Here is a 15,829-nt window from a genome sequence, read left to right on the forward strand (position 1 = left end):
CCCCCCCGCCGTTCCCTGCAGAAATCGCGGCAGCGTGGCCAATTCCCCCCGTCCCTGTGGGGGCGGGTTGGTGCCCCCCCCCCCCCCGGTGTCCCACCCCCGGTGCCCCCCCCCCCCGGTGCTCATTCCCTGGGTGGTAGATCCGTGCCCCCCTCCTCTCCGTCCCCCTCTCCTCTACCCCCCATTGCTCGGTTTCTTACTCCCCCCCCCAGCACCCCAGATTGGGGGGGGGACCCATCCTTGGCTCCCCCCTGCACCCACAGACCCCCCTCCTCCAGCGGAGTGGTGAGGACCCTTCCTCAGCGCCCCCTGCACCCACAGACCCCCCACCGGCCCCAGGGTGGGCAGGGGGTGAGGGGCAGGGCTCCGGGTGCACCCCGGCCGAGCACCCCCCAGCCTGTGCCCCCCTCTTCCATGCTGGTGCCGGGACGCTGGCATGGGACCCGCTCAGCAAACGGGGCTTTTGAGACACGCTTCGGCTGGTTCCCCTTCGTGTCCCCGCACGTCAGGGGCCTTTGGTGCCCTGGGTGCCGAGGGTGGGCTGGGGGCTCATGGGCAGGAGGGGGCGGCCGGGCTGGGGGCTGCAGGAGGGGCCGGGAGGTGGTCCACAGGGGGCCCAGCGCTGCGCTGCGGAGGCGAGACCCCACCAAAGCGCCCACGTGGGTACGGGGGAGACCTGAAGCGAGGGTGGGCGGCGGGCAGGGGTCTGTGAGGCAGCAGTGCTGGAGAGGCCTGGAGGTGAGCCCCCCCCCCGCCACTCAGTGGGCAGCAGAGCCAAGCGCGGCGCCCAGGACGCAGCGGGAGCTTTGGGGCATCGCTGGCAGAGCCGGCGGCTTTTTTCTTGTATTTCCTGGTACGAGAGGGGTTCCAGTTCTCCACTAGGGAGAAGCGCTGGCTCCCACTCGCTTGTCAGGAGGGGGGCTGTTTGAGGTAAGACTGCCCCGACCCCTCTCTGGCTGTGTTAAAGGTTTTGATGTTTTACTCTCTGCAGAGCCCCTTGCCCTGCCACTTTCTGGATGCCAAGCACCTCCTGCGGCTGATGAGGGCGTGAAGAAGCAGCTGACCAGGACAGGGACCCCCAAGCAGCTGCTAAGATGGGCATGAGGATCAAGCTGCACAGCACCAACCACCCCAACAACCTGCTGAAGGAACTCAACAAGTGCAGGCTCTCCGAGACCATGTGCGACGTCACCATCTTGGTGGGCACCCGCTCCTTCGCCGCGCACAAGGCCGTCCTGGCCTGCGCCGCTGGCTACTTCCAGAACCTCTTTCTGAACACGGGGCTGGACGCCGCTCGGACCTACGTCGTGGACTTCATCACCCCAGCCAACTTCGAGAAGATCCTCAGCTTCGTGTACACCTCGGAGCTCTTCACAGACCTGATCAACGTGGGCGTCATTTACGAGGTGGCGGAGCGGCTGGGCATGGAGGACCTGCTGCAGGCCTGCCACTCGACCTTCCCCGACTTGGAGAGCTCGGCCATCCCCAAGCAGCCCTCCCTGGCCATGGGTGAGGGCCGGTCGGCTCCTCTGAGCAGCGCCTCCTCTGAGCAGAACCATTCTCTGGGGGAAATCCGGAGCGGCGGGGAGCATTTCGGCCCCGAGCGCGGTTACATCCTGCACGGGGAGGCAGCGGGCAGCTACAAGGAGGACGACAGGAATAACGCAAGCGAAAGCAGCCAGGCCCTTGCCCTGATGCAGCAGCAGCAGCCTCCCAAGACGGAGCAGGAACCAGATGTGGGGCAGTTTGCTCCTGCCGTGAGCATGGCAGCCCAGCCCAGCCTGGGTGGCGTGAACATCGTTGTTCAAACCACCACGAGCTCCTGCCAGCAGTATAAAGTCCAGAGCAACGGTGACTACAGCAAGGGCGGCTTCTTCACCACTGACGCTTCCCTGGACATCTCCACGGGAAGCAACTCCTGTCCCAGCAACAGCGACCACTCCAAAGAGCAGGGCTTTGTGCAGATGGATGAGCTTCAGCTGGAGGATCTGGGCGAGGATGAACTGCACTTCGAAGATGCCAGCGAGGAGCTGGGCCCGTCAGAAGAAGTCATTGAGCTGAGCGACGACAGCGAGGAAGAGCTGGCCTTTGAGAACGACAGCCGGGATAGCAAGGCCATGCCCTGCCAGGTGTGCAAGAAGGTGCTGGAGCCCAACATCCAGCTGATCCGCCAGCACGCCAGAGATCACGTTGACCTGCTGACCGGGAACTGCAAGGTCTGCGAAACCCACTTCCAGGACCGGAACTCCAGGGTCACTCATGTTTTGTCCCACATCGGCATCTTCCTCTTCTCCTGCGACATGTGTGAGACCAAGTTCTTCACCCAGTGGCAGCTCACCCTGCACCGCAGAGAGGGGGTGTTCGACAACAACGTCATTGTCCACCCCAGCGACCCGCTGCCGGGGAAGGTCGGCGCGTTTGGCGGAGGATCCGGCTCGGAGCTGGCATGCGCCGCCTGCGGGAAGCCTTTGGCCAAAGACTTCCACACCGTCCGCAACCACATCCTGGACCACGTGAACCTGAAAAGCCAGACGTGCGGCGTATGCGATCAGAGGCACCTGAGCCTCTGCAGCCTGATGTGGCACGCCCTGTCTCACCTGGGGATCTCGGTCTTCTCCTGCTCCATCTGCGCCAACAGCTTTGTGGACCGGCACCTCCTGGAGAAGCACCTGGCCGTCCACCAGAACGTGGAGGAGGCCCTTTTCCGCTGCCACTTCTGCGGGCAGAGCTTCAAGCTGGAGGCAGCGTACCGCTACCACGTCAGCCAGCACAAGTGCGGCGGCGGCCTGGACATCCGACCCAGCTTCGGTGACCGGCTCCAGCCGCAGGGCCTGCAGAAGAGGAAGCTGCCCGAGGAGTTCCTGAGCGAAGACCTGGCACTGCAGAGCCAGCCAGGCAACAGCAAGTACAGCTGCAAGGTCTGCGGGAAGAGGTTTGCCCACACCAGCGAGTTCAACTACCACCGGAGGATTCATACCGGAGAGAAGCCCTACCAGTGCAAGGTGTGCCACAAGTTCTTCCGCGGCCGCTCCACCATCAAGTGCCACCTGCGGACGCACTCAGGGGCCCTCATGTACCGCTGCACCGTGTGCGGCCACTACAGCTCCACGCTCAACCTCATGAGCAAGCACATAGGCGTGCACAAAGGCAGCCTGCCCCCGGACTTCACCATCGAGCAGACTTTCATGTACATTATCCATTCCAAAGATGCGGAGAAAAACGCGGACAGCTGATGGGGTGAGGCAGGGCAGGGCCAGCAAAGGAGCAAACGCTCGTGACAGAAGCTGTGGAGAAACGTCGCTTATTTTATTTAATGGTCAGGCGTCACGGATGGAATCCTCCTTTTCTGTTTTTGTTTTTTTTTTTTTTTAATTTTTGGCCTTGCAAGGGCTTTTTAGATTGGCATTGTACAAATCAACAGCACGTAAGCTACATCACTGTTTCTGAGAAGTCCGTTGTGTTTACTTACCTCTGATCCTGTTAGAGGCCAATGAGTTTTGTGTTTTTAGCATTTCTCACTAGGTTTTGAATCTAGATTTTTTTTTTAAACCTTTTAGCCCACTTGACTAGGCTAACCCTCAGTTTGAGCTTACCCACAAACTGATGCTGCTAAGATATTTTGACACCTGACCTCAGTAGAGAGGGACAGAGCTAGAGCAGGATGGTGCTGGACTTGAAGAAAAAGAAAAAAGATGGAAAAAAAAAAAAAAAAAAGACTCATTCTAGGCATCACTGGGGTTCTGCTGCTATTGTGAGGAGAGTTTGTGTCACAGGATCGGCCTTGCCCCCGCTGCAGGGGAGATGAGCAGGCAGTGAGGTGGGATGCCAGGGGCAGGCAACGGAGGGCGGCTGGGGGCCCTGGGCACGTTGCTGCCGTGCCCGTGATGCTGCTGCCGTCCTCAAAGACCCCGTTTTTGGACAAAGGGAAAGGAAGGAGCCAGCCACCTCGTGGTGGGGAGCAGCCTGAGCAGGGGGCTGCTCGGAGGGGATGCGTGCTGCGAGCAGGGAGGTCCCGTGGAGGAATGGCCAAGCGAGGCAGGGCAGCAGCTCCGTGCTGAGGGATCGGCTGCTTCCTAGGAGGTGCTTGGCAGCGGCGTCATCGCGCCCAGCTTTTTCCGGCTGCTGAGAGCATGCTGGCGTCTCCTCCGCTCTTGTGCACGTGGCGCTCGCTGCGCCCCAGGGCGTCGTGTTGGAAGCTGCCGGGGAGCAGCGTTGCTGAGGCTGCGTGATCCCGGCGCATGAGCACAAGACAAAACCGTGGCCTTATCTCCCCGTCGGCGTCGTCGGGAAGGACGGAGCTCTGCCGGAGGCACGGCCCCTGCTGCTGCCAGCACTGCCGCCGTGGGTTGCCGCATCCCGGACGCGTCTCCTCGCCAGCGAGCGCTGCAGGACGGTGTTGGTGCCGATGTGAGTTCGTTCGCCTTCTGTCGCGTCGCCGTGACCGCGGCGCGTGCCGGGGCGGCCGCTGGGAGCCGCGTGTGCTGCAGTGTGGGCTCCCGGGGCCGTGCCGGCCCTGCCGGCAGTGTTTACACCAGGAAGGGTGGGACCAGCTCGTTCCCATGCTATCCTGCTGTGGGGCAGAGGTGGAGAGGAACATGTTTTCCAAATACCACAGCGTGAGTTATAACTGCCCTTAGGTAACTCATACTACCTCACAAACAGGAAGCGCTTTCAAGCCACAGTCGTCGTAAATTGGGCTCCTGTGCTTCTGCAAAGATATGCTGTTACAAAACAAAACTAGTGATTTGCAAACCCTGTGAGATCACCCCGCTTTCCCCTCCGCTCGAAGGGGCAACCCGCAGCCCAGCGTGGTCCGGACGCGTGGTTTGTGAGCTAGGAATTCCTGGGGATTGCTCCCCCCGCTCCACTGTGGCCTTGGGCAAGTCACTTCACCTCTTTGCCTCAGTTTCCTCATCTGTAAAATGAGGGTGGTAACACTTGTGGTACCGACCTACCTCCCTGGAGTGTGCTGAAGATTACTGGCTCACATCTGCAAAGCGCGTGGAAGATGCAAAGCACCTCGTGAGTATTAACGTGTAGCATCCGAGGAGATGGCAGCCTCCATCCTCTCCTGTCCTGTACCGGTTTCTTGAGGTATGACGGCCACCCAGCTGGGTCATTTTACTCCTGTTACAGCCTTCCCCATCAAAAGCAACTCTTCCTTTAGTCCCATCCAAGTCCTGTGGAACGAGCTATGTAGCAATACAAGGTGAGGGGAGACTGAAACTTGTGGGTTGAGAAAAGGACAGGGAGATCTCCCTTCACTTGCCGTCATGGGCAAAACAGCCTTGGCCTGGGGAAGATTAATTTATTGCCAGTTAAGAACGGAAGAGCAGTGAGAACTAAAAGCAGACTGAAAACACCTTCCTCCCATCCACCCTCTTCTACCTCCTCCCCCAGGCAGTGCAGGGGAACAGGGGCTGTGGTCAGCCTGCAATGCTTCCTCTCCACCGCTCCTTCATCATCACGCTCTTCCCCTGCTCCACGCGGGGTCCCCCCGGCGGGATGCCGTCCTTCCCGAACCGATCCCACGTGGGCTCTCTGTGGGCTGCAGCCTCCTTCGGGCCACATCCCCCTGCTCCCCCCGGTCCCCTCCAGGGGCTGCAGGGGAACTCTGCTCCCACACCTGCAGCACCGGTGCGCCCTCCTTCTCCCACCTCGGTGTCTGCAAAGGGCAGCGGTGGAGGAACCGACCTCACCTGGGAGGAAAAAGGGAAGTGGAGGCTGCTGAGGGGTTCGCATCCTTTCCCCCATCCGTGTAGTGCTGGCCAGGTTTGGGCTGGCTGACTGCCTGCTGGAGGTGCCTAATGGGACTTGTCCGCTTGGCACTTCGGTGCCTGCAGTATGTTTACAGAGGAAAATAGGTACTGGGATGGTAGGTGGGAGATGGGGAAGGTGTCTGTCAGCTGGAGCTGCGCTTCCTGAGGGCTGGGTGTGGGGCGCTGCCGGTCAGCCAGTGGCCTTGGTGCGGGACCCCCGGCAGCGGGGAGCCGTGCCCACCCTGCTGGCTCTAAGGGAAGGGCTCAGGAGCCGCGCTGGGGGCCGGCAGCGTGTTGCCGGGGGGCTCATTGAGGCACAGGGTCGCCTCTGTTGTCCTGGTGGTGGCGAGGTGTGCTGGTGGACGGGGCATGTGGGGAACGGACGTGGTCTGCTCTGGAGGTTGTTAGGAAGGACGTGAGGGAGGCTTGGGACCGCTGAGTCTTCAAAGCCTTGAGACCCTCCTGAAATGCCCCAGGAGCTGCAATGAGCTTCGGGATGCCTCGGGGCACTGGTGCGTGGTAACTGCCTGCAGCCCCGTGTCTAGCTAAGCTGTGAAGCAAAAGCCTTTTGTGCACATAAACCAAAAAGAGAAGCTTTTACACTGAAACAGTAGTGGGCAGAGCAAGCCCACCCTTCTGAGCACAGGGACAGGAAAGCAAAAGCCCACCCCGTCTTCTGCCGGCTGCTTTTGGTGTGTGGGTGGGGAGAGAGCGCTCAGGTCCCTGATGATTCTGTCTTGGGTTCTTCCCTGTGTGGTCATGAATTATTCCCACGAGAAGCCGCCTGCGATCGGCAGCGAGCTCTCGGTCGTGGAGGCAGTGTGGGGACGGGGCCATGGCTGAGAGGGGCTGAGGGAGCTCTCCTCCCTTGTGGTCGGGGGGCTGCATGGCGCACCCCACACCGGGCCCGGCCCCACACGGCCCCCCGGCCAGCCCCACCAGGCCTGGGATGGGGCCCCAGCGGCCCCCACGGCGCTGCGAAGGGTGCTTGGAGCTGCCTGGCTCCGACCCCTGCAATGCATCGCGCCGTCCTGGTTTGTCCTCCCCTTTCTTGAAGGATCCGGGTCTCTTAACAAAATAATTAAGCAGAAGAAAGGAAAAAAAAAAAAAAAAAAAGAGTTGAATTGCTGTCTAACCTTTTTGTTAAGTTAATAGTAGGTACTGACCTCCTGATATTTAAGTGTTTACTATCTATTTGCTGTAAAGTTTTGTATATTTTGTAAACTTTCCCCCCAAATAGTAGATGTCTAAAATCGTTGTACATCAGGTTCTTTTATACTCCATTGTTCAGCACAAAGTGTGGTTTTTATTTAGAATAATAAAATGAAAAACGTTGACCTCTTGTGCCTTGTTTCTCTATTAAAAAGAAAATAATAACAATTCCTTTTATAAAGTTAGCCAGTGCCAGGAGCGGGTGCTGGACAAATTCAAGCTGGGGATGAGGCCCAGGAGCAGCGGGTATTTGGGAAGTGCTAAAGGAACGCGCTGCGGGGACAGCGTCCCACGAGAGCGGGCGACGGAAGGCTGGGAGGGAGTCAAGGGGAGCTGCAGGACCCGCAGGGTGTTGGAGCCAGGTCTCAGGGTGAAGCTGTGGGTGAAATAATCCTGCCTCGTGCTGTCCGGGGGGGTTGTGAGGCCGCTCCGGCCTCCAGGACTGTGAGCTGCAGTGCACAAAGTTGCGGATGCGTTAGGGGAGTTTTCTTTAAAACAAAAGTTTAATAGGTCTAATACCAAGCTGTACATGTTTAAGTAACTTGAATATAGTGCTGTCTGGGTTATGTCATGTATCAGATGTCTTGCTATTGTGTGCTTATCTTCAGTTTCTTCAGTGAGAATGAGAGGGCACGAGCAAAGGAAGCCCTGAGAGGGGTCAGCCCCGGAGCCGTGCTCGGCCAGCGGCTGCCTCCGCATCCCCTACTGAAGGGGCTGCCCTCGTGTCGGGGGGCTGACTTCTGCCCTGGCTGCTCAGCAAATATTTCTGTGACAGAGAAGGATTTGTCTTTTCCTGCCTGGGCCGGTCCCCTTCTGGAGGCGAGCAGGGACATCTCTGCGCAGGAGTCCTGGGGCGTGCAGTGGGGGAGCGGAGCGGCCCATGGTGACCGTGGGTCTGTGTCAGCCCAACACATCCTGCCCTCTGCTGCTGGAGGCGAGCATCCTGTCCTCGGATCCGGTCCAATTTGCTTATGCCTTGCTTTTTTAAAAAATGGGTCTCTTAAGCAGCTCAAGGCCTCCAGATTTATTAATTCCCTTCCAGCAGCTACCGCTCCTTCACCTTCCCCTACCCAGGGCCTGACCCACAGCATGTGACTGAGCAGAAGCCAGACGAGGAGGAACTTCTTCCAGATGCTCCAGTTTCTTGCAGCCCGTGCTCCGAGGATGTGTGCACATGGAAGTGCCGCAGTGCACGCCTTCCGTGCGACTTTGATTGAGGGGGAGTGCGTGTCAAGGACTGCCAGAGCCCGTCGGTACTTAGAAAGGTGCCCAGCGGCTGAGGAACCCAGCACGAGATGCTTTAAAGGAGACCGGTGTTAATGAGCTGGGTCTCCTGCTGCAGTACACAAACCAGGAACCCTAACTCGGTTCTCCCCAGTCATATTTGAAGGCAGACTTGTGCAGTGAAACCCAGTTCTAATTGTCCCTAATTTACTGCTGGGTTTGAACAATCGCTCTCAAAGAGTTGCTGATGTTGAGTGGTTCCTCCCCTCGTTAAAGCTCAGTTCTGTGTCATGCTCAGCACCTCTGGGTCTTGTTGCCTTCATTTCTGTAAAATCAGGCTTTCAGCTCCCTGCCAGGTGCTGCGAGGGAAGGTTTGTCTTTCAAAGGCATGAATTTCATCTCGTTCCTGCTCGGGAAAGCATCAGAGCAGAAGGGCAGCGTTCCTCCCATACCTTTGCAGTGGGATATGCCCAGAGCACACGGGTAAGTGAAAGTAGGGGCTGCAGAAAACCCTGGGCTAAAGGAAGAGGGCAGCGTGTACCCTGCCGTGGAAAGGTCGGGGGCTTCTGGGGTCGGGTCCCAGCAGTGGGTTTGTGGGCAGGCTTCGGAGCAGGCAGAGTACAAGTGTTTCTTTGGAAAACAGGAAATATCTCTTTCTCTTATTCTTTTATTAGCTAAACAGATCCGATAGGGCAGCACATCAGAGGCAACGTGTCTGTGGCTCCCTGCACCATCTCATTTCACGTCTGGCGCTCTGCCCTTGCCTTCAGAGCACAGTAGGTGGCCAGCCAAGAAGTGTTGTTTAAAAGCAAAGTGTCTGCTTAGCACCAGGGAAAATAATCTTACTGACCGCGGTGAGCCCAGGGAGCTGGCCGCCCCCCTGGGGCCAGCCATGAGCGGGCAGCCCAACGCCCCGCTTAATTGGGGGGGTTGTTGTCCTTCGTGATGACTATGGAGTGCTGCGTGGTGGAGGAGGAATTGTCTGCACCTTTCTGTCCGGCTAGGTCTTTGGGGATGTATTTCACCACGGCAGAGATGAGCTTGCTGCGGAAGTTTTTGCTTAGGAAATTGTAGAGGATTGGGTTGATCACGCAGTGGAGCAGGGTGAAGCAGTCTATGATGTCGTAGAAGAAGTAGAGGAAGTGAGCGAACGTGCAGTGGAGGATGATGTGGTTGCCGTCGAGGGTGAGCAGCGTGAGCGTGACGTGGAAGGGCAGCCAGCTGACAAGGAACACGATGATGTAGGCGTAGATGAGCAGACAGTGCTTCCTGCTCTCCGGCTTGGTGCGCTTCAGGAACCTGGCCGTCAGGACGTTGAAAACGGTGATGATGGGGAAGGGGATGAGGAACCCAATGGTGGTGGTGGCCAAGCTGACCGCCAGCGCCCACTCGTCGTAGGTCTCGAAGGGGGCCATGAAGATGCAGATGGGCTCTCCGGTGTTGACCAGCTGCATGTGAGCAACCTCCAGGAAGGGGATGGCTGCTGCCAGGACCCAGCTGCACGCGCAGACGATGCGGCGTGCCCGGTGCTGGTGCTTACGCCAGAAGAGGGAGGAGCTCGTCAGGGACACGTAGCGATCCACGCTCAGGCAGGTGAGAAAGAAGATGCTGGCGTACATGTTGGCGAAGTAGAAGTAGTGCGTGAAGCGGCAGAGGAAGCTGCCCCAGAGCCAGGTGTAATCCAGCATCACCTCCAGCATCCAGATGGGCAGTGAGAGCAGCACTCCGAGGTCGGCAATGGCCATGTTGATGATGTAGAGGTTCACCAAGCTCTTGTTGCCCCGTGTCTGCCAGTTGACCCAGATGACAAGGAGGTTCTCCACCAAGCCCACCACGAAGATGACCAGGTAGAGGATGAAGAGGACGACCCGCTTGACGTTCTCATCCAGGCTGAACTCGCAGAATGTGTAGGTGTAGTTGAAGAGGTGGAACAGCTCAGACCAGTTGTGGTAGTCCCCATATTCATTTGGGAGAGTGGGCGCCTCGCTGGGGGCAGCAGTTGTCTCAGCCATTCTGGTAGCTGCAAAGAAAGGGAGAGCAATGAAGTGCAGAGCCCTTCAGCAGGGGCAGAGAGCTGCAGCCACGCTGGGAGTCCTCCCCCTGCCAGGTGCTAGGGCCGGGAAGCATCCACACACTCAGCTTCTTGGTAACTTCAATTTCTGCTCTTGGCCATCCCAAATGGCGACTGAATTGCAGCACTGGGGTATGGGACACAGGGGTCTCACAAAGACCCAGCTGTGGGTGTCACAGTATGAGGCTTGCTTGATTTAAGCTTGTCTGGAGACTTGCTCACCAGGTCTTGTTTTATATCCCTCTGCCTCCTTGCACTGAGGGATGCTAGAGATCTCCCCCCCCCCCCCGCCCCGAAAACAATCAAACAAACAAAATCCTATTTATAAGGGGCAGGAGCTTCCATTTAGACATAAGAAAAGATCAAAAGAGAAACTCTGATAGAAAATCTAAGTGGCTGCACTGAGTGGGGCAGCTGGAAAATAGAGAAAAAACAGCTGGTCTCTCCTGGCGAAGTTCAGTCGCTGGGGGAGGTTCTGGAAGTAGGTATGTATTTTGTTTTAATCCTATGGGATTTTATTCCGATGGGTAAATTCCTACATCATCCCCCCAAAGACGCTGCATCAGCATTGAACGTTAACCTCGCATCGCAGACAAACGCCAGCCACAAGCAGCAGCCTCCCAGTCCCCCAGCTGTGTTCCCGCTTCCATCCCTGTTGGCCCACAGCCAGCTGTGGCCATACCCTGGGGACACGCAGTGCTGGGGACTGGCAGGTGGCAGAGACAAGGACCCAGTCAGGGCACCTGCAAGCCCTGAGGCTCGGCAACATCAGCATGGGGCTGCAAGCCTGGGAGCCTCCCTTGCTGCTCCCTGCAGCTGCCTCCACGCCTCTCGCGCTCAGGTCCCCGCAGTGCTCAGGTCCCCCTGGCGCAGAGCTGGTGGGGTCCCAGCTGCTGCCACCCTGCCCTTACATGCAGAGGTGCCCCCCGGCGCTGCGCCCAGGACCACAAAGCATGCAGGAGACCGCGGCAGCAGCCGTGCCCCCGCCGTGGTGTGCAGGTGCCGAGCAGCCCAGATCGGAACGCTCCCTCGCTCCTCCCTGCCGCGCACTGCACTGGATCCCCTCAGGGCTCCAAGTAGGTACCAACACTATGAACTTAAGGGAAATGTAACAGCATCCTTTTATTGCCACAAGCGTGAAAGCCTGCGGATCCCAGCACGGCAGAGGTGCAGTGGACCCTGTTGCAAAACTCCCAAGAGGACCCGTCCCCGGGAATGCCGAGTGCATTGCTGCACCGGGGCACCCCACGGCACCACGCGGGGCTCCATGCACCACAACCAGTGCCCCCAGTGCCCCCAGAGCACCAGCCCTGCCCAGGCGCTGTCACCCTCCTGAAAGCTCTGGCGAGAAGCCTGCGGGGCCAGAGCCTGGCTGTGCCCGGGGCTTTCAACTCCCGAGGCAGTGGTGGGAGAGGGGCGCGAGGTGCGCTGGCTCACCGGCGGGCGTGCGGAGCAGCTGCGTGGGGCAATCCTCGCGGCACGGCGGCTGGCGCTCGTCTGGGCGTGCGGGGACGCGGCTGCCGCAGGGCGCGGGGTGGGCTCCGGGATCCTCCCCAGCAGGAAATGACCATGGCAGCCCGATATCCTGAGACAGCCCAGTGCGAGGGGACGTCAGACGCGGCTTCCAGCCCCCCAGCTTGGCAAGCACCTGAGGTCACGGTGCGCTGGGGAAGGGGAGGCCTCAGGAAGGTGCCGGCATCAGCACCAGAGGGGCTCTGTGGGCGATTCGGAGCCACCCCATCTGCCGCCTGCTCCACGCAGGACCTGGTGACCTCCAAGCCATGGGCCTGATCCTGCCCAGGGCTCGCTGGTGCTGTGGGCAGGGGGGAAAATGAATCTGCTGGGAGCCCCAAGGGTTAAGGTGGGTTAGGGGGAATGTGCCATGCCCGTCCCTGAGGCATTGCTCGGGGGCCCTCAGGCTTTCCTTTGGGGAAAGAGCCCCAAATCGGCGCGCTGGGGACACGGCACATTGCTGGGGGGGCAGAGCGGCCGCATCCCCCAGGGCACTGCCTCTGAGCCAGGACTTTAGGCATGGGGGCAGCTGGAGCTGCGATGCCTCCTCAGCCATCGGAATTCGCTGCAGATGGCTATCTCCACAGCAACACCTCTGGCCAGGCAGCAATTAATCAACCCAACGTGATTGCCTGGCAGTTTTGCAGGGGAAGGGAGGGGGCTTTAGCCTTGCCCCCACGCTGGGGAGGGGGCTGATAGGCAGAACGTTTTGCATCGAGCTGCAAGTCCTGCAAAACAATTGCAGGAAATCTCCTTTTCAAGTGCAGACAAGACATTGTGATCAACAATCGGCTCGGAAGGAAGGCACGGCTGGAACAGGGAAGCATACGGCACTGATAAGTCGGCCCTTGCACAACAACAGGCCAGTCGCCAGCGACCCCAGCGAGCAGGTACCCCGGCCCCGCAGGGTCCCAGCCTCTGTTTGCAAAAGGGGAACGCGGGGTTTTGGTCTCACCCCCAGCACCGCGGGGTGCGCTTTGCCCCGCGGCTGGCACAGGGATGCCATGCTGTGCCGTGGGCCAGGGGGCTCGTCTTTGGCTCTGGCTGCGCCTTCCCAGCAGGGCAGGGATGCGGTTTCGTTTCCATGTAACAGATCATGAACCTGAGGCGGGAGGAGATGAGCTGAGGGGAGTTACTGCCCTCTGCAAGCCCTTGGGAAAGGCAGGAATCGGATCCAGGCCACGCACCGCAGCCACGGCCAGCAGGGGCCGATGCTAAGAGGGGGTGAGGGGGTGAGGAGCTGATCCAGCCCCAACAGCCCCTGGCCTCTGTCCTGCCCAGCTGCAGCCACGGTGCTCTGCCCTGCAGGGCCAGGCACCGGTGTGAGGGCCCCGGGGTCATTTATTTGTTTTCATCTCCCTCACCCTATGTGACTGGGGCGTGCGATCCAGCTTTGATGGCACAAACACTGTGGGCGGGCAAGCTCCTTGTCTTGGGATTTTATTTCCCAAGGGCTTAGGGAAGGACCAGACCTGTCTGTGGAGAACAAAAGTGTTGGTAGACGCAGCAGGAGGGACCGAGTGACGCAGGTGACCCTGCCCGGTTGGATCAAGAGCAACCCGAGGGACCTAAGGCTTTCCTGGGGGCGTTTTGGGGCTGCCCAATCTCGGCCAGGATTTCCAGCTGCAGGAGCTGGTGGCATTTCCAAGCCAGCCGTGCTGCCGGGAGGAGGACAGGAGCTGGGGCAAGTAGCTCGGCTCCTTCTCCCAATTTCTGCTGGGATGCTCCAAGGCCACCGGCACCCAAACGTGACTGTCTCCAGAGAGCCCAAGGGGCCCCCACCCTCTCCAGGGGCCCATTTCTCCCATTTGTTTGGAGATAAATGGGATAAGAGGCTGCTTCCTCTCCGGAAAGGCACCGCTCCAGGGCTCGGGGCAGGGCGGGAGCGGCAGCTGGGGGAGCTCAGCTCTGGAGGGGGTGTCCCTGGGGCACCGGCACCCAGCACCCGAGAGACTTGAAGCCCCGCTGGAGCTTTTACCCCATGGAGCTGCATCTGGGCCCAAAATTCCCGTGGGATTTGTACTTCATGGTTGCTGGCAGCAGGCCGGGCTGCTCTGGGACCAGCTTTTCTCCCAGTGCTGCCCGGCATCATCGCTGTGCTCTGCACCCCCCCGGGGACGTGCAGGGACGTGGTGCCGTGCAGGCTGCTGAGGATGCCGTAACCCTGCCATGCCCAGAAAAAAAAAAAAAAAAAAAAAAAAAAAAAGGAAAAAAATTGAAAAAAAAAAAAAGGAAATTTTTGCTGGCTGCTGCACGGGGCTGTGGCACAGCATGCATGGGGGCCCCAAGTGCTCCCTGTCTGGGCTTCGCCCCAGCACTGTCCTGCACTTGCACCCGAGGGAGAAGCACCGTGGGACTCGGGTGGGTGGGAGCCACGCTGCCGTTAACGCTGCTTTTACCCCGCAGGCAAGTGCACAACCTAAGGGGCTTGTCTCCCAGCTTATCATTGCTAATCAGCCCTTAATTAGGGTTATGAAGGATGTGAGTTGCCGCCCACGCAGCTGATGTGCTGAAACCCAGCAACATCCACCTGGTGCCAGGGGAGCCTGCAGACAGCGGGGCTGTGCCGCTGGGGGCTTTGCACTGCGGTCCCTGACTGCTCAGATGAAGCCAGGAGCTGGCGGCTGGGGATTTCTCCTCCTGTGCTAAGGGCACAGCGAGCTCTCAGCAGCTGAGGGAGGTAGTGAGCTAAGGATAAAGGCACCCAGAGCACTACAGAACCATGCGGCAGCTCCAGAGCCTGTGGATCTGGCATGCGGGTAAGTGGTTGGCCCTAAATACCCCCCAAAACCAAATAAAAGCCTGGAGGGAGGCTGCACTGGGGTTGTCTTCCCTGCAGGCCACGGCTGGTTGCCTTGGGACCTGTGTCCGCACCCCGCACACCAAGCAGTGCGAGGTGTCCTTGAGGTCTGGTGTCTGGGAAGCGCCGAGGGAGGCTGCTGCTGCCTGAGGGGATGCTGCGGGACCCCCGCAGGGCTGTCAGGGCAGAGCTGTCTCCACGGCCGTGGCTCTGATGCTCGCAGCTGCTCTGGGCAAGGGCTTGGGTGCATCTCGAGCAGAGCGGGTGGCCCAGAACCACGTCTCCAGCTCTGAGGATGGAGCTCGCCATGGGCAGCCCCCTTCACAGCAGCTTTATTGAGCAGAGACACGCGTCTCAGGGGCGTGCAGGTGTCCCCCCGGCCGGGCTGGGCAGGATAAAAGTGATGATGGTGTCAGAGAGCCAGGCTGGGCAGTAGCTGAGCGGCAGGAAGGCGAGCCGGGCGTCCCAGCCGGCCGTGTAGCGGCTGCGGGGGCAGCGGGCGAGCAGCGCGTGCTGCACGCAGCCGGTGACGATGGACAGGCGGGAGCTGCTCAGGCGGTGCAGCAGGGCCATGCGCCGGGCATCTGGGGGGGACAAACGGGGGTCAGCAGCCCAGCCCCAGGGGTGTGAGGGCTGGGGAGGGGGGGTACTCACAGGTCTCCAAGTAGCGGGAGCCGTAGGCTGCCTGGGTCTCTGCTGGGAGCCTCTCCCAGAGGTGCTCCAAGGCCTTCACCAGCACCCCGGGGTCGGTCATCCCCGTCCGGAAGCCGCCGGGTTCGATGATGGAGATCTGCACCCCGAAGGGGCGCATCTCGCGCCTGGCCGGGGAGGGGGCCATCAGCACCCCAGGGACCAGGCATTGCGAGGCAATGGGGACCCCCTGACACCCCTCTGTCCCCCAGGTGGCAGCCAGGGAGCCCTCGCCTCTCCCTGGGGCTCCTCAAAACCCTTCTCTGCTTGCACAACCTCTGGCTCCAGCCTTGCCCAAGTTTCCCAGCGCGTGGGGATGTCTTTCCCGAGCCGTCCCCGTGGCTCGATGCTCATCCTAGCTGCGGGGATGGGAGGCAGCTGGGCACGACTCAAAGCCCTGTGTGGGGAAAGCTGGGCACAACTGCCTAGCACGCAGGAGCCCCGAGTGGGATGAGGCTGGCCTCTGCCATACCTGAGGCTGTCGGAGAAGGCCTCCACGCCGTACTTGGAGGGGCAGTACCCCCCGCCAAAGGAGGCGATCCGGCCCATCACGCTGGCCAC

The 15,829-nt window shown here is 59.9% G+C and overlaps 3 protein-coding genes and 1 long non-coding RNA gene across 6 annotated transcripts in view; 1 reads left to right on the forward strand and 3 right to left on the reverse strand.

Annotated features, from left to right (window-relative positions):
- LOC118155600 overlaps positions 1-959 on the reverse strand; it is a 19,580-nt gene extending 18,621 nt beyond the window's left edge. The window contains exon 1 of the long non-coding RNA XR_004745918.1: positions 947-959. This is a non-coding gene — a long non-coding RNA (uncharacterized LOC118155600). The remainder of the gene's footprint in view (positions 1-946) is intronic.
- ZBTB39 (zinc finger and BTB domain containing 39) overlaps positions 1-3,678 on the forward strand; it is a 4,070-nt gene extending 392 nt beyond the window's left edge. Inside the window, exon 2 of the mRNA XM_035308965.1 lies at positions 992-3,678. Coding sequence (XP_035164856.1) covers positions 1,095-3,233 — 2,139 coding nt within the window. The 5' untranslated portion in view covers positions 992-1,094 and the 3' untranslated portion in view covers positions 3,234-3,678. The remainder of the gene's footprint in view (positions 1-991) is intronic.
- Positions 3,679-7,027: 3,349 nt separating this feature from the next.
- GPR182 (G protein-coupled receptor 182) lies at positions 7,028-11,854 on the reverse strand. 3 transcript variants are annotated; one of them, XM_035308967.1, is made up of 2 exons: positions 11,704-11,854; positions 7,028-10,215 (listed from the first exon to the last, which is right to left on the reverse strand). In XM_035308967.1, the coding sequence occupies exon 2, from the start codon at positions 10,205-10,207 to the stop codon at positions 9,113-9,115; it is 1,095 nt and encodes a 364-aa protein (XP_035164858.1). In that variant the 5' UTR covers positions 10,208-10,215; positions 11,704-11,854; the 3' UTR covers positions 7,028-9,112. The 3 variants fall into 3 exon arrangements, with proteins under 3 accessions (XP_035164858.1, XP_035164859.1, XP_035164860.1); XM_035308968.1 differs by having other exon boundaries at positions 7,028-10,218; positions 11,642-11,770; XM_035308969.1 differs by having other exon boundaries at positions 7,028-10,214; positions 11,638-11,759.
- Positions 11,855-14,426: 2,572 nt separating this feature from the next.
- Positions 14,427-15,823, reverse strand: LOC118155611 (retinol dehydrogenase 5-like). The gene is made up of 3 exons (XM_035308993.1): positions 15,741-15,823; positions 15,233-15,396; positions 14,427-15,162 (listed from the first exon to the last, which is right to left on the reverse strand). Exons 1-3 carry the CDS (start codon positions 15,815-15,817, stop codon positions 14,933-14,935), a joined length of 471 nt encoding a protein of 156 aa, XP_035164884.1. The 5' UTR covers positions 15,818-15,823; the 3' UTR covers positions 14,427-14,932.
- Positions 15,824-15,829: the final 6 nt, after the last annotated feature.

Source organism: Oxyura jamaicensis, chromosome 33, assembly GCF_011077185.1.
Source record: "Oxyura jamaicensis isolate SHBP4307 breed ruddy duck chromosome 33, BPBGC_Ojam_1.0, whole genome shotgun sequence".
In the NCBI taxonomy this organism is placed as follows: domain Eukaryota; kingdom Metazoa; phylum Chordata; class Aves; order Anseriformes; family Anatidae; genus Oxyura; species Oxyura jamaicensis.

What these genes read in the sequence shown, in the direction of transcription:
- GPR182 (XM_035308967.1), bottom strand. Translation starts at nt 10,207, where the DNA reads ATGGCTGAGACAACTGCTGCCCCCAGCGAGGCGCCCACTCTCCCAAAT.
- LOC118155611 (XM_035308993.1), bottom strand. Translation starts at nt 15,817, where the DNA reads ATGGGCCGGATCGCCTCCTTTGGCGGGGGGTACTGCCCCTCCAAGTAC. An exon ending in GCCTTCTCCGACAGCCTCAG is followed by an intron (nt 15,397 to 15,740) that starts GTATGGCAGAGG and finishes CTCCCCGGCCAG; the next exon opens with GCGCGAGATGCGCCCCTTCG. An exon ending in CTCCCGCTACTTGGAGACCT is followed by an intron (nt 15,163 to 15,232) that starts GTGAGTACCCCC and finishes TGTCCCCCCCAG; the next exon opens with ATGCCCGGCGCATGGCCCTG.